The 16,041-nt window shown below is 44.0% G+C and overlaps 1 protein-coding gene across 7 annotated transcripts in view; it reads right to left on the reverse strand.

Annotated features, from left to right (window-relative positions):
- Positions 1-16,041, reverse strand: part of LOC144719622 (uncharacterized) — a 152,480-nt gene that overhangs the window by 79,225 nt on the left and 57,214 nt on the right. For all 7 annotated transcript variants that reach the window (XM_078595719.1, XM_078595721.1, XM_078595723.1 and 4 more), the window contains 8 exons: positions 13,193-13,249; positions 10,846-10,887; positions 9,963-10,025; positions 6,993-7,067; positions 4,882-4,965; positions 3,755-3,811; positions 2,007-2,060; positions 1,297-1,350 (listed from right to left, as the gene is read on the reverse strand). In XM_078595719.1, coding sequence (XP_078451845.1) covers positions 1,297-1,350; positions 2,007-2,060; positions 3,755-3,811; positions 4,882-4,965; positions 6,993-7,067; positions 9,963-10,025; positions 10,846-10,887; positions 13,193-13,249 — 486 coding nt within the window. The remainder of the gene's footprint in view (positions 1-1,296; positions 1,351-2,006; positions 2,061-3,754; positions 3,812-4,881; positions 4,966-6,992; positions 7,068-9,962; positions 10,026-10,845; positions 10,888-13,192; positions 13,250-16,041) is intronic.

Consider the following 16,041-nt stretch of genomic DNA (forward strand, 5'->3'; position numbering starts at 1 on the left):
TGGTTCACAGTAATGACATCACATTTACCCCCCTATTTAAGATCGAAACAGAAGGAGGATTTCTCCACAATTCTGGATGTTGTAATTACTGGCGAAACGTCGTACTCGAATTGTAAATGTTGTGGGATTACTCTCCAAAGCACCGGTTTCCTGAACTAGTAAGTAATTAGCACATTTTGTTAACGTGACAACCCTTCCAAATTGGCTGTGTCGGGTGGTGGCATGTTTAACGACATTTATATTATGCAATTTAACCACAAAAACCTCTTATAGATCTACTCTATTTAACATTATATTAATTAAACGCAGCTCTAGTTCTCCCAGACTTACACAAATCTTACCGACCTAATATTAACAAGCATTTCACATGTATCCTCGTCTGTTTAGAAGTTCGTACTATAGCCACTTTTAATATGTTAATGTTTCTGTATATTTGTTTTGAAAATTGTTCTGGGTTCAACCTGGAGGTCATCTGCCCAAGCTAATTTTCACAGCAAGGAATTACTTTTGCAATATTTTTAATTCATTAGTTTTTTCGTTTTTGGGCATATTTTCATTTGTTTTGATCTTGTAATTTTTGAGGCCCATGTTGCTTGCAAAATGAGACTATCCTTGTCTTGTCTCTTGAGTTCTGGTTAAGCAAAATACACTTAATCGAATGGCAGTCTGGGAAGATGTCCTATTGTGAGCTCAGCACTCTTGGCTCCCCAGAAAGTTGCCATGGGAACATGGCCTGAACTGGCAAGCCCTGGTTAAGAACCAAGCCATCATGCTTCCCAGTGGTTGTGGAACATCAACATCAATCTTTATTTACCCTTGCAGAGACCGAGTACAGGTCGCGGCGTCCTTTATCGGATCCCACCACGAAGCCACCCGGTTCCCAAAAAACAACTAAGCTCAATCAAATTTCCGCGACCCCACGATGGCGGATCCGGTCACCAGCTTCACAAGTGGAAAATGAAAGGAAGCCTGGAATGCTACCGCAGAGACTCTGACCAACCCCTGAGAGTGCAGTGTAACCAGAGAGAGTCTAGCACTGCCAAATTCACAAATTCAATAGAAGCAGCAGCAGCGGCAGTGTTTTATTGAGCGCCACCTGGAATCGTTGCGAGGATCTCACACTTGGACATCGATCGTTAAAGTGCCACACGAAGCCTCGCACAAGGAGAAGAGTCCTTTGAGTGTTGGTATAAGGGGCTGATTAGGCGAGAGTTACAATGGACTGCATAAGCTCGCATGCAGACATAACACTAATTGGCAAGGCTGTATGCATTTCAGCATATTTATACAACTTACCCGCTTTCCTGACTTTCCTGGAGGACCCATTGGTCCCTGAATGCCCCTTGGACCCTGTGTATGTGAGAGGGGTAGAGACAAAGCCACAGAGATAATAATTAAAACAAAAAATGTACATGCAATATCATACGGTGCCATCAAATAAATTAACTGCGACTGATGTGTGAGGCAGTAAACTTGCATCGGTGTGTGCACTATAGTCATTACGGTGTACAGTACTGTGCTATTTACGAGGTCATACATTACAGAATGTCGTGCATTGTTATATTATACGAACACGATCTGTATAGGTAATAGATTTAGAAATGTCTGTACACCTATCAATGGGTGTTTGCTTTGTGTGCATCAGCTGACACCCTGAACACCATACTCTTTGGTTTTTTCGGTAAAGTCACGTAGGTTAAAAAATAACACGCAAGCTTGTGTTGCCTCTGAAACGTCGTGATTTAATTTATTTGTTTTATTTTTTTACCTACGTGACTTTACCAAAAAACAAAGAGTATGGATCCCTGCAGTCACGAAAACTTCAAATCTAGAACCCTGAACACCCTTGTAATGGGGTGTCTCCTGGCCCAGTTGCACTTGAACAAGAGCTGTATTGCTAAACGGGCTAGACTCAGGAGCTTCTGAAGATGTTCCACCTCAAGGGACTTTCCGGGTGAAATGTGAACACGTGTTCTCCACTCGGGTAAAATCTTGTCAGATATTACCTGAGGCCCCATATCTCCTCCGTCTCCTTTCATCCCAGAGTTGCCAGGTAATCCCTAAGAAAGGGAAGACACACAAACACACATACGCACACTTCAGCATATGTACATTATTTGGTGCTGCTGTGTTGGTAGTGGTACGCAAGCACAATTAAAATGAAAAAAATATATAAGTGGTGACGTTTCGAGAAAATGCCCTTCTTCATAGCACATACATCCAAACCATTGCTGTGTTTTGGAGACATCTCCCAAAATTTTACCGATTATATATTTTTTTTATTTTAAATCAACAGTGTTGTTGATGAATGTGTTGCGTTTTTTTAATTTGTAGAGGTCTGCACACTTTCAGATCTATATTTCACGCCTATGCACATATTTACAAAAACAAAAGGAGAGATCCCCCGTGTAGCCTTAACAGCCTTTTGGGGCAAGTGCTGTTTAGGAGCACCTATGAAGGCCGGGCACGAGGGGGTGGGTGGCTAGCACCACGTCCTGCCACCTTTGTCTCCCTATTGGCGATGTTTACACACCGCACCAGATACTCATTTTGAGGCCGAGTCGACCTAGGGGAGGCCCAAGATCAGTTCAGATAATCGTCACTGGTGTTGGCCGTGAGCAGGAATTGAACCCAGGGGGCCGGGTTCGTAGCGTAGCGTACTAACCACTACACCACCGCCCCCAACATATTTACACACAGGCAACCACACACACAAACACATAAAGAGACACAATTGCAATATCAATCTTAGTACAATAGTGAAGTTATTCATGTATTCCTGCTAACCCTACTACACTGTAAAGACGCTCGCAGTTTTACCTTTCATATGTTCTCACATCTCCGATTTAACAATTTTTGTAATTGTCCTCAAATGAGTAGATCGCTCAGAAGCTTACAGAGCAGCTCAACAATTTATTTCCGAGCTGTACTGCGTGTTATTTGGAACGATGTCGGACGTTTCGCTCCACGTGCTGAACTGAATTCAACAGAATTCTACATAATTCAGTTCGTGACAAAACGATGGCTTTCCACCATCAAGCGAGTTATGGAAATGTGCATGGCTGATGAGGCTTTCCCATCACCCAGTATGCACCGCATGTTCACTGTGTAATGAAGACACGGTGTATATATTGTACCAGTGGTTCCCGTTCTTTCTGGGCCAATGGTCCACTGTCAGAGTGCTTTAACAGCTGCCTTGTATATACTACCAGATCAGAATAACTGCACACATGGCCATATTGTTGTTTACTACATCAACTCAAAGAGTTGAGAAAAATGTGGCCATCACAACAGGTTGCGGTGAAACAGACAACCGTAGACTAGTTTTGTCCTCATTAGGACTCATCAGTACAACACAGTCATCAATGTTTGCTGCTGCAAAATGCCTCTGGGAGCCCTGTTGATGGAGAGGTGCTGCACTCAAGTCTCTTTCGTTATGGGTTTTCTCATTGTTTACGGGCAAATTCAACCCTAAAAAAGTACTATAATTTGCAGCAGTTCCACGGACTGATTCCCAAACGGTCCTGCAGTCAATCATGCCCATCCTAGATCGTACACACTTCTTCATATAGCGATTGCAGCATCAAACTGAGATCATGACTATCACTAACTAGCAGGTACTGCTTCAGAAAATCATATCGCTTTCAATGTTTTTTAATATTCAGGCCAAAATGCAAACTTGGCAACAACTAAATGTCGTCTTTTAAAACACTCTTTAGATGGTGTCAAGCAATGACTTTGTGTGAAGGCTTACCACAGGACCAGGCCGTCCCGTTAATCCCAGAGGCCCCGGCGGGCCCCTCATAGCGAGCTGAAACAAAAGCATCGGTCATCGCACATTCGACGCACAATGACTCACTCTGTTGGAAAGTGTAATGCCAAACGAAACAGTCTTCTCATTCTACACGGGATGTAACATTTCGAGCTGGCAGCTAATACTGCGTTGGTCTGTTCGCTCAATGAGGCTCGATTAAACCCCTTGTAAATGTTTGGATTAGACCACGTTCGTTTGAATGTTTTCTGGTTATGATGACAATTTACTACTATAATGAGCCAAGAATGTCTGTGTGTCCCGGGCGTGATGTCACCCTACGTCGGCCAGCCCCCCTCATTAATACTCATGAACAAGTGACGTCCTCCAAATGGACCCCCCCTCATTAATAATCATGAGTGGGTGACGTGACTCCACATGTAGCACCCCCCCTCATGAATAATCATGAGCAGGTGACGTCACTCCACATCGAAAAGCCCCCCACATTAATAATCATGAAGAGGTGACGTCTTCCAAATGGACCCCTCCACCATTAATATTAATTAGCAGGTGACGTCACTCCACATGGGGGGGCGAGGGGCCTCCTCCCCCTCCTCAGCATCAACTTACAACCCTCACTACAAAGGCAGAACCCTCATGTCACGCGATATCCGTAATGCTTTTGAGACGTCATGATGAACAAGGGATTATAACCTTTAAATGAAATAAGTCTGTGTCATGGCGGCCTTACAAAATGCACACGCATTAATGCAATGAATATCACGTCGCGGGTTCAGATTAACTCAATACACTAATTTCTTAACAAAACTTTTACAATCTTTTGCTGTGGCAGAGTCATGAATGCTGCCATCATAATTCAAAGACAAAAAAGTGTCCAATGGCCGTGCTACCGTCTCTCAGCTCTTACTTCAACATGGAATGGAAAGCCTAAAGAAGGGCCAACAAAAATTGACGGCCTAAAGGCTTTATTAGCCTATGCATTAATTTGGCCTTGAATGTAATACTTGCAGGACTGGGGCCCGGGAATATTTGGCTAAGCTAATGCTGCCCTGAGCAGCATTAGCTGATTCGACAACAAAGGAAAGTCTGTCAGACGCAGGGTCACATACTCTGGCCTGCTGCAAGATGGCTTGAGCTTGAGTCTCTTGTGGCGATGAGACAGGTCCCTTCTCCTGGTCTCCTCCAAATCGGAACTACAAGACAAAAAGCAGCAATGTGTATATAATACAATGAACATTCTGGCAATATACAGATATGCATCATAATTCATGTAAAATGTATTTCATTACTGAGCCTACATGGACAACGCTTTAGCAGTTCGCCAGCATTGGTGTAAGCAAGCCTGACTGCTGATGAGACAACGCATGTTGAAACTGCTCCAGAGTTTTGATTGTATTAAATAAATCGCTCCCTGTAGGCCACGTGGCCCATGGGAAGTACTTATATTTTTTACATGCAGAGACAGATATGGGAAGGATGTGTTTGATCTGCTTATTTACTTTGGAAGAACCGGTTTGTGGATTTGTGAAACTGCCGAAACACCTGGTCTACAAGGTAACTAGGAGGTGACATTACAGAAAGTGGTGAAGTAAACCCATTTACGTGGGTAGGCTCGTTCCCTCTGATTCACAAAACATATTCAAGCAAAATGGAGCAAAACATCCCAATGCAGGATCCTTTTGAAACATAGTTTTGAGAATCGCTAAAGCTTTATTTAAAATAAATTAAATTCATTAATATAATGTAATTGTACCACTAAATTGCCCAGAGAGCGATGACATCCATCAAAAAGCAAGTGGCAATAAAAGGAAAATGAGGAAACGCCACAAGTACGAAAGGGCCATTGCCCAAAACGTCATCGATGCGTTCCCTTTAAAGGCTCCAGTGTTATTAACGACCATGTTGAATAGTTTCCAATGATCAAATTGAAATACTGCAGCAGGTGCATCGAAACACAAACATTTGTTGCAACACGATGTCGTAGCCATTTTGAAACCGTGTCCGAATCCAAAACGTTATTTCATTATCAAAAAAACATGTAATTTTTATAATTAAAAAATATACATGATAAAAAAAAAATTACGTTGATTTGTACTCGTGCCTTTACGATCCTATATTTATGATAAAGATGTACAAACTTAATTTCCCTATCACGTGGCAATAGACACGATAGATTTATAAATGGCGCTGGTAATTTCAGAATATTTGTTATGAATGCCTTGATCTGTGAGAGAAGCGGTTGCTTCAGACCTGCCCCCCCCCTCCTTCCCAAACTGTGAAGATTTTATTTTCGTGCAATTGCTTTTTGCCTAATTTCCGGTTTTCGCTGGATTCAACAAAAGGCGTGAATAACGTGTTCACAAACATTATCGCGACCGGGAATCGTTACAGTTCATTAATTTGCAATTCAAGTATCAGACTCATGAATAGAGTTGACCAAACATCCAAATATAGGACCACAGAGCTCGAGCAATCGTTGGCCCGGGTTCTGTCTGCCTTCCTCCATACCTCTGAATCTATGGAAACAGTGCGAATAAGTCCATGTGAAGCAGCAGGGGTCAGGGTAGAGTGTAGGTGTGTGCCCTAGGAAAGGGAGTTGAGTTAAATATCGAGGGAGCCAGACTAGTTGGAGAAGGGGCCTTTCTGGTTATGGGGACATCACCATCATCAGCCATGGTCTATCCACTGCTGGATGAAAGACTTGAAAAGTCACCACCACCCCTCACCAGGACATTTATGCGGGCACGTTTATGTTGAGATTTAAATGAGACATGAGAGCTAATATGTTTGAAGTGAGTCAAGTTGTTCTGGAGTCGGCGGGGGTTGGTGTATCACACACGTGCTCCGAAACTATCTTCCCATGGGCGCCAAGGTGATCACTAATGGAGTTCACCAAACTTTCCAAATTATGGCTAGAGAGAGCGTGGCCAATTGTTAATGCCGGCTGCATGTGGTTTCCCGCGTGCCCTGTGCAAAAAACTACATGCATTAGAACTCCTGTGGCGTTTTGAGATGCAATTTGCATGAATGATGCCCCTGTATAGCAACACACTGATCTTCTTATTTCTTAAAATGCAATTGCTTGGGAGGCGAATCGTTACAGGCCTCCTGTGAACTGCGATTAAATTAATCTTGCACGTAGCAAGCATCTCTGCAGCATTACTCCAGTTAGAAGGACAGGGCATAAGCAGAAGTGCCTTGGCCATGAGTGATGTCCTACCGGCAACATGAGCATGGTTCCAGGCGGCCCAGGCAGGCCGTCAGCACCAGGGAGGCCCGGACGCCCTGAGGGGCCCTGGAAAGGAGAGAATATTTATACATAACGCAAATGAATAATTCGTGTCGTTGTGCACAATATCGCTGATAATATATATACAGAGACATTCAGACTCTGTCTACTCGACAGACCTGCTCTCCACCTGAGGACGGCTGCTTGCGTTGTGGCCGAAACGTCGTGAGAATTATTTTATCATGTTTTATTTTTATTATTTTATTATTTCCATTTTACGTGACTTTACTGAAAGAACCAAGAAGATGAATCCCTGCAGTCACAAAAGCTTTAAATCGAAATATAAATAAAGTAGACAATTAGCCTCCTTTCACATATCTGTGTCTCCATATAAACTGTAAAAAAAATTCACACATCCCATCACCAACGCGGCTTTCTGATATAAGTAAACTCACATCTAATATAAAGGGTCCCTTGCCTACGAACATCTGGCAGTTCACCGCCATTGGTTCACCCAAGCCTGACTGCTGATGAGACACTGAATGTCAAAACCTGTCCAGAGTTTGTAGTATTAAGCCAATTTTTGCTGCAAATAAATAGCATCCAAAAGGCCATGTGGCTCATGGGATGTGTAAATATACTTGTTTTTTTAGAGAGAGACATACACGCGAATTCTGGAAAATGCCTCTTGATGTTGGTTCTAACTACGAGCAAAACGCCAGAATACCTAATTGTTGAATGTTGTTGATTTCTCTTCAACACGACCAGTTGTGGTGCTGAAGCAGTAATAAATTGGCACGTATGTTCACGTGACAACTTTATTAATCAGCTGTGTCAGGTGGAGAAGGGTTTAGAACACACATTTGACTTATGTGATCTGACCGAAAAATCTTTAATTAATGTGTACAGCCTATATCATTATGCATAAACCACCAGTCACTGAAGAACTGCATTGTGGTCATCTTGTCTTATGTCACCATCAAATAAAAAGGCCAGTAACTGCATCGTGCATTTTCAGATGCACTTCTACGGTCGATTTTAATGCTCTCCCTTCCGATATTAGGAAGCCGCTTGAGCTATCCACTTTCAAATCAAGCTTGAAAACTAATTTCTTTAAAACTGCTTTTGTGTTTAGTTTGTTGTCCCCGGCACCTCCGATGAGCATAGTTGGCTACGTATGGTGTGAAAGAAGTTCAACATACATACATACAATCAATTGAGAAATGTGGCAACTGACAGGCAGAAGTGAGACAAAGAAAAAACTATAGACCAGTTATATTTATAGAGCGCCTTCACTCAAAGCGCTTGACATAGTTTTTTTAAAAAACGGCGACAGAATAGAATGAGTTAGATGGCAGGAATTTGCAAGGATAGATTAATGAGTAACAGCGATATAGGGCCGCTTAGGGATCACGAAAGGGTAGGGGAGGGACGGGAAGGTGTGGAAGGGAAGTTGATTCCAGAGGAGAGGTGTAAAGAGGGAGAAGGACTGAAAACGAAATTGGGCAAGGAAGAAGGAGGGAGAGAGAGAGGCAGAGAGGAGATTGAGAATGAAGAGGACGAGAGGGGACATAAAAGGAGATAAGAGACGCCATGGAGAGATTTGAAGGCAAGAGTGACAAATGTTAATGGACAGGGAGCAAGTGTACGGTAGGTGGGAAAGGAGAGTATACGTGTGGGGAGTGTGGGGGAAGTTAAACATTATCCCAGCTGCGGCATGTTGCATCTGTTGGAGAGGAGTGAAGGTATAAGGCAGACCCTGAATGTGAAAGCCGGTCCAGAGGTGTTGCTTACATTAAAATTTTAAAAGGCAGCGGTCACAAAGGGAAAGCCAGTGGCATTGAAGGAGGATAAGTGAAGTGTGATAATTAAATGAGAGATTGAAAATAACACATATGGAAGCATTTTGATTTTGTTGAAGTTAAGTAAGAGCAGAGGCTGGGAGACCAATAAAAAGACAATTACAGTAGTGAAGATGGATAAAAATCAGACCATGAACCAGGGGTTTGGTAGCAGAGATTTAAATGAGGGAAATTTTCTTGATGTTAGAGGATAGCGGCAGATGTGCAATGAAGTGCCAATGTGGGCGGAACACGTGTGGGAAGAGTCACAGGGCACACAACAAGGTCGAGGGCAGAGAAAACTGGAGTGAGACAGAAAGGAGGGAAGGAGATGGTGGGAACACAAGCAAAGAGCAAGAGGCCGAAATAAAGAAAATGATTGGCGTTTGGAAGGATTGAGAGAAAGTGAAATGCCATCCAGAATTGAATGGCAGGAGGAGATATGAGAGGAACACTGAGGGGTAAATGAGGGTAAGGAGAAGAAAATTTGGGTGTCGTTGGCAAAGAGTACAATTGTAATGTTCCACATTGAGAAATTGTCGGTTCGAGCATGCGCCAGCTCACCGGTAGAGTGCACCATGTGGACTGCCACCAATAGGGGCAGTACTGAGAATGGCACTGAGGATGACCCGAGTCTCATCTCGATCAGCAGCTGATCTCATTCCACCCGTTGCGTTTGATGTTTTGCCAAGCCATGGTGCTCAGCTCTAATCAACTATTTGAACGCTTTCCAGAGCGGCGGCTCAGTCAGTATGACGTCTTAGTGGTGACAGTAGCTTAGTAATAACAATATCTTAGTAGTGACAATAGCTCTATGTTGAGGGAGAGCCCAGCTCAGCTGGAGAGTAAAACCCGGGTTACATGACCAGGGTGGAAACCCGTGTACTTGGTGGTGTTGGTTGTTAGAGGTTGTGCTGGACTTGGAATCGGCAGAGATTGTGTTAAAGTTAGCAACGTCAGTGTTTGTGTGGCTGGACAATTTCTCCTTTCAACAAGCTTTGGGTTGCCTACCTAATTATTGTTCTCATTAAATACACCCCTAATTAAACCAGTACAAAAATGTAAGGGTACGTCTATTTTAATACTCTATTTAAGATTAAACAGTGGAGAGAGATCTCACCCGATCACCATTGTCTCCTGAAGGTCCTGCAGGCCCAACAGGTCCAGGAGGGCCTGGATATCCCTGAGGACACACGAATCACCACCTCGTCAGCACGTGGACACATCATACAGGAATATTTTTCTACTTCTCTAGACCGCTTGTTTGCCCACTGAGTCTCAATACTTTATCAGAAGGGTCCTCCAAAGTTATCCCAGTAGGGGGCGATGCTGCTGTTGTGTGCAATCCCAATTGAGTCATTTTCAGGTAAGTGTTTAGCATTGGGTTGTTTGCCAAAAAACAGTTACATTGTATGTGTGTTTTTTTTAGCTGTGGGAGAAAACCAGAGAACACAGAGGAAACTGATGCAGGGGGAGAACATACAACTTCACACAAAAAGGCACCCAAGTTAGGAATCGAACCCAGAACTGTTCTTGCTGTGAGGTAAATGTGTTACCATTGATGTGCAATTACGTACGAACACCACAATCTCTGCTTATCACCGACACTCCCAAGACACACACGTGCATATTAATCTGTAAACACAACGTATAAACATGTATGTGTGGGAAGCAGTGGCATAGTGGTTAATGCGCTAGGCTACGCAATTGGCCATTGGAGTTCAATTCCCGCTCGTGGCCAGAAAACGGTGAGGAATATTTGAACCGATCCTGGGCCTCCGCTTGATTGACTCAGCCTTAAATGAGAACCTGGCACGGTGTGTAAACATCATCACTGGGGAGAAACAAGCGGCCGGGCGTGGTGCTGACTATCCACCCCCTCCCTCGTAGTGATAACTGTCCACCCCCTCGTTTAAAGTGCCGGCCTTAATAGGTGCTCACTCACAACACTTGCCCCAACAGTCTGTGAATCAATGATATGGAAATTCGAATTAATCACTTACTGGGGGGCCATCAAACCCTGGTGGTCCTTCAATGAGCATCCCCTGAGAAAGAAAAATATCACAAAAGTACAATTGTGAGAAGCCAAGCAAATTTACATGAAATCAAAACAAAAACCATGCATTAAGTCATCATCGTCATCATCAGCCATGAGTTATCTAATGTTGAATGAATGCCTCCCCAATCCATCCTGCACCTATACACAAAATTATCTCATCGTTCCATCTCCTAGGCGTACGGGTTCTCCAATGTATTCCTTTCCTTGACTGACATAGTCCCTTCTGGCCTTGTCGTACGTCTCTACGCTAAACTTCTTTTGCCCTGTACGTAGCCAACCGTGATACTCGGAGGTTCCGTGGTCCTGCCTAAGCCCCCTTTTATGAACTGTGGATGTCATAAACTGGCGTGCGCTCTCTAATCAATGTGCTCCTCTTACTCTCTCAACGTCATTCCAAGCATGCATCTGTCCATGCAACTTTGTGAACGTTTTTAGTTTTTCTATACTTTAATAAAATATGTTGAATATATTGTATTTTACTCTTTGGTTCTTTCGGTCAAGTCACGTAAAAATAAAATAAATTAAATAATAGAATACGACGTTTCGATTGCAACACAAGCAACTGCCATCAGGTAGAACTAAATTTGAGACTTTATCGAAAGAACCAAAGAGTAATTCCTGCAGTCACGAAAGCTTCAAATCAAGTGAGAGTATTTTAGTTTTGCTCAACACTCAAGTAGTTAGATTAGCATGGTTGGCTACGTACAGTGTGCAAGAAGTTCAACATATATTAGTAATAGTTAAATTACTATTGTCATGCTAATTGACCCAGAATATCCTCCCCGAGTCTCGTCATTTTTTTTAGGAGGCTCGTGACACTTTTCACAGTCAGGGGCGATAGTTTCCATGTGTCATCCCAACAGTCATTTGTGGTGTAACTTTACAAACTTAGGATGCTGACACCAGCACACAACGGCTTACTCACGTGAATGACCCCTGTTTAGCAGATGAGTGAATAATATTATTATTATGATGGTTAAAACAAACCCCAGCATTAATCCGGGCGGCCGCTGTATTTAAGCTGTGAACCTCCGTGACAAGTGGCGAATGTGCTACCACTGGGCCATGCCAGCACTCATGGTTGAGTGTGGGTGCGAGTGACACAACAAAAACTCCCTGCCAGTTTGCCTTTGAAAATGAGGCGCTTTGATTATTTACATTCTGCACAGTGTGTTATGCATCGTAAGAGTTTTTTTCATTGAACCAGGACCCAGAATCCTACAGAGAGTCCTTTTGACTTATACGCATCTTGCAGTTCACCAGAAATGGTTTAAGCAAGCCTGGCTGCTGATGAGACACTGCATATTGAAACTGGTTCAGAGTTTGCTGCTATTGAACACAATCTGCTGAAAAAAAATCACTCCCAGAAGGCCGTGTGGCCGATGGGATGTGAAAAAAAATGCTTTTACGTCAATACAATAATATAGTAAGTGAATTGTCTGCTTATTTATTGTCCTTAAAGTGATCGGGAACTAATGATTTACCATTCTCTCCCATTGCTGTGCCTGCATCACTACCTAGTGGTCTTGGACTGCATGTGCAGTGTATGAAAATATTCACTGGGAGATTCCATAATAAGCGCCTTCGCCATTCATCAATTGCAGGCAACTTGAGAATGGTCTCTTTGGTGATGCCACTTTAATTTGTCAAAACGACACTCGTTTCACGTTTAAATCTGAGTTGAGGCAAGGCACACCCAGATTCGTACAGCGCAAGGGTGGTAGAAAATGAAGGCACAGAGCTGAGGCATCTCTCAGTAGCACGATTTCGGCGTGTCGTGCACAATACACATCATTAAGCAACAGTCTCCCTGAACTGAGGTCAACATATAAATATAGAATACGATTTACCCAGTTAACGCCTTACAAAGTCTCATGATTCTACTGGGATAATAGACTAGACGAAAGTTAAGTTAAATTGGACCTTTTTTTAATTGAAGCAGGCAAACTCTGGATGGGTTTTGACCTGAACCTCATCAGCGGGGCCTGCTAAACAAACGATGCTGAGTTGCCTGATGTAATGTACAGGCTAGGGCAATGAATAAACACTGTGGCCACCATTCAGCATAGCGCAAAACTTGCCGTGTCCCCACTTAGGAAACATCAAATCTCCGCTTTCCGTGCTCAATGGGACCTGCCTAGTTTAGTGTTTCCCAAGAGCATTCTTTGAAGCTGCTAAAGTCTGCTTCAATTAATGTCACGACCTTCGTGACAACATCACCCCCGTGGTCTACACCAACAATGTCACGATCTTCATGACAACATCACCCCGTCACCACGTGTTACACTCACGGGCTCCACGACTGCCGGCTCTCCCTTCTGTCCCTTCTCTCCGAAATCTCCCGATACCTGCACACTCGAAAATGTACATACATAGGCACATACACTTAAACACAGAGACATAGATTACGCTTATATACGGGCACTCGCATGTACAGGCATGCGCACACACGTAGGCACAATCTCATCGTACGCTGCACATGTGAAATATCCTATGCACCGGTGCATCGCATGCACACACACATACGAAGGAAACCCATTTCATAGACACATTGGATACCATACTCTTTGGTTCTTTCTGACGTAGGAGAAAGGTTGCAGCAGCTCTTTCTCCTACATCAGCAGTCCTCCTGCTGTTTGTTTCACACATGATGACGGTTGCTTGTGTTGCGATCGAAACGTCGTGATCTATTATTTTTTATACTTACTTGACTTTACCGAAAGAACCAAAGAGTATGGATTCCTGCAGTCCCGAAATCTTCAAATCAACATTGGATACCCACTAACATGCAAACGCAACGAAAAATGCACACAAGACCCAATGCAACATCCATGCACACGACCGCAGCTCATATTACATAACTCACATAGCACTGGGGATATTTATCCACATGGGGAAGGAGCTAGAGATGGCTGAATCAAAGCGTTTGGGGGGCAGGCGTGCGTTAATGACGTGGCAGTGGGGAGGGTGGCGCGAGGTGATGGAGTCCTAGGCCACATCAATTGCACTGACAACGAAGTGGACAATTCACCTGCTTCCATTGCCTGTCACTCCGCATACAATATTAACGATATTTTTCTCACATCCTATCAGCCACACGGCCCCTCCTCCTTGAAGTTAATCATTTCAGCGCTATTGGTTCAACGCCAGCAAACCCTGGACTGATTTGCACATTCAGTGTCTGCCCATGCCTTCACTCCTCTCCAACAGACACAACATGCCTCAACCCAGATAATGTTTTACTTCCCCCATACTCCCCACACTTCTACTCTCCTTTCCCAACCACTGTACTCCCTGTCTACCCTCGATGTCTGTTAACATCTGTCACTCTTTCTGGTTTATAAATCCCTCCAAGGCCTTGCCCCACCTTATCTTGCTTCTCGAATATCTTACTACTCTGTCCCATCGTACCCTCTACGCTCCCAGTCTCTACTGATCCTCTGTGCCTCCCTCGCCCTGCGCGCTCTGGCTCCCTTGTTCCCTTTTCCTTGTTGCTTCCCCATCGTTGGAACGAACTCCCACTGCGTATAAAACAATCATCTTCACTATAACCGGCGTTCGGTCCTCCCTTAAAACACCCGCCATCTCTTCTCCCCTAGTCCGTTCTGCGACTGCTACTCCATGGACCCGCCCGCCATCTAGGACCTACCCCAACCACAATAACTACTCCTGTAACTAATCATATCCTTATCACTACCCCTGTTACTACCCCAACCCCTATCACCACCCCTACCACTACCCCATTACTCCCCCTACACCAACCCCTCCTTAACCTCTCCCACGTGTTCTCTGGTCACCATGACTCCACCCCCACTTCGAATAACTCCACTCGTCACCTCGACCACTACCATCTTATGTTAACGTTTATAATTGCTGTAAAGTACATTGGAATAATATAAGATCGGCAGTCAGGCTTGCTTCAACAGTGCAGCACGGTCACCCTCATGCCACAATGTACACAGGGTTGTGACTGTACGCGTTTAAGATACATCAGACATATGTGCCTGCGACCTGTATATGCCATAACTTTGGCTTCCCATAATGCCACGCATTACATTTGTGTTCATATTTTTCCTCATCCTACACACACGTTTAGTGTATGGGGGGTCCAAATCATCTGGGGGGAATTTTTGGCCTGGCTACCACAGGCCACCATTCACTATGACATAAACATGTGTTCTAGGACACAATAATATAATGCTTTCATTTTATATATACCAACATTCACACTAATGTGAAACCCATATGCTCGTCTCCCTATAGAGACTCACAACAAACCTCAAGCCACTCGTATTATCCCGATTCTTTATCCAGGAAAGCCTCACTGAGTCGACCGACTCGTTTTCAGAAGAGTCTCGCCATGTTAGGATGCACTGTCATGTGCAATCCCAATTGAGTAGTGTGCAGGTCATTCCGCAGCATTGGAACGTTTGGCTGACACCCTCAGCAATGTGTGGTTTATTGTTTTAGCTACAGGAGGAATCCGGAAGCTACCCCGTGCAGTACTGGGGGAGGACATAGAAACTCCACACAGAAAGGTACCGGAATCGGTAATCGACCCCGGGTGCTTCCTGCTCCGAGGCTCGACTGTTACCACTGCACGGTCGCCCTAAGGGGCCGTCCATAAATGACGTCACGCGATTTTGGACGATTTTTTACCCCCCCCCTCGTCACACGGCGTCACAAAAAGTTAGACCCCCCCTCAAATATGACGTCACAAAGCTCTGCCCCCCCCCAAAAAAAACATGCTTCAAATCGCTTTAAACTATTGTCATTGTAGTGCGCATTTAATGTGGCGCTGCACTCTGATGTTGTAGGAGAAAACATTTATTAAAAAGTCTATTTAATTAAGTAGAACGTGTTGTCTATATTTATTTAAAGTTGCGCATTTTGATGTGACGTCACAGTTCTCAACCCCCCCTCGTCACACATCGTCACAAATGTCTGACCCCCCCCCCCCTAGGTGCGTGACGTCATGTATGGACGCCCCCTAAGGTGTAAATTGTTCATGAATTGAGGAAGCCACCCACATTGCTGCGCAATACAACGAGCACATGGTGTGACTGCTTTGCGGATATACTCTGTTCGAGTGTTTAGGTTTACACGTAGACGCGGCATCAAGTGCGATGTTAATAATGCA

This window comes from Lampetra planeri, chromosome 6 (assembly GCF_965212315.1).
Source record: "Lampetra planeri chromosome 6, kcLamPlan1.2.h2, whole genome shotgun sequence".
NCBI classification, from domain to species: domain Eukaryota; kingdom Metazoa; phylum Chordata; class Hyperoartia; order Petromyzontiformes; family Petromyzontidae; genus Lampetra; species Lampetra planeri.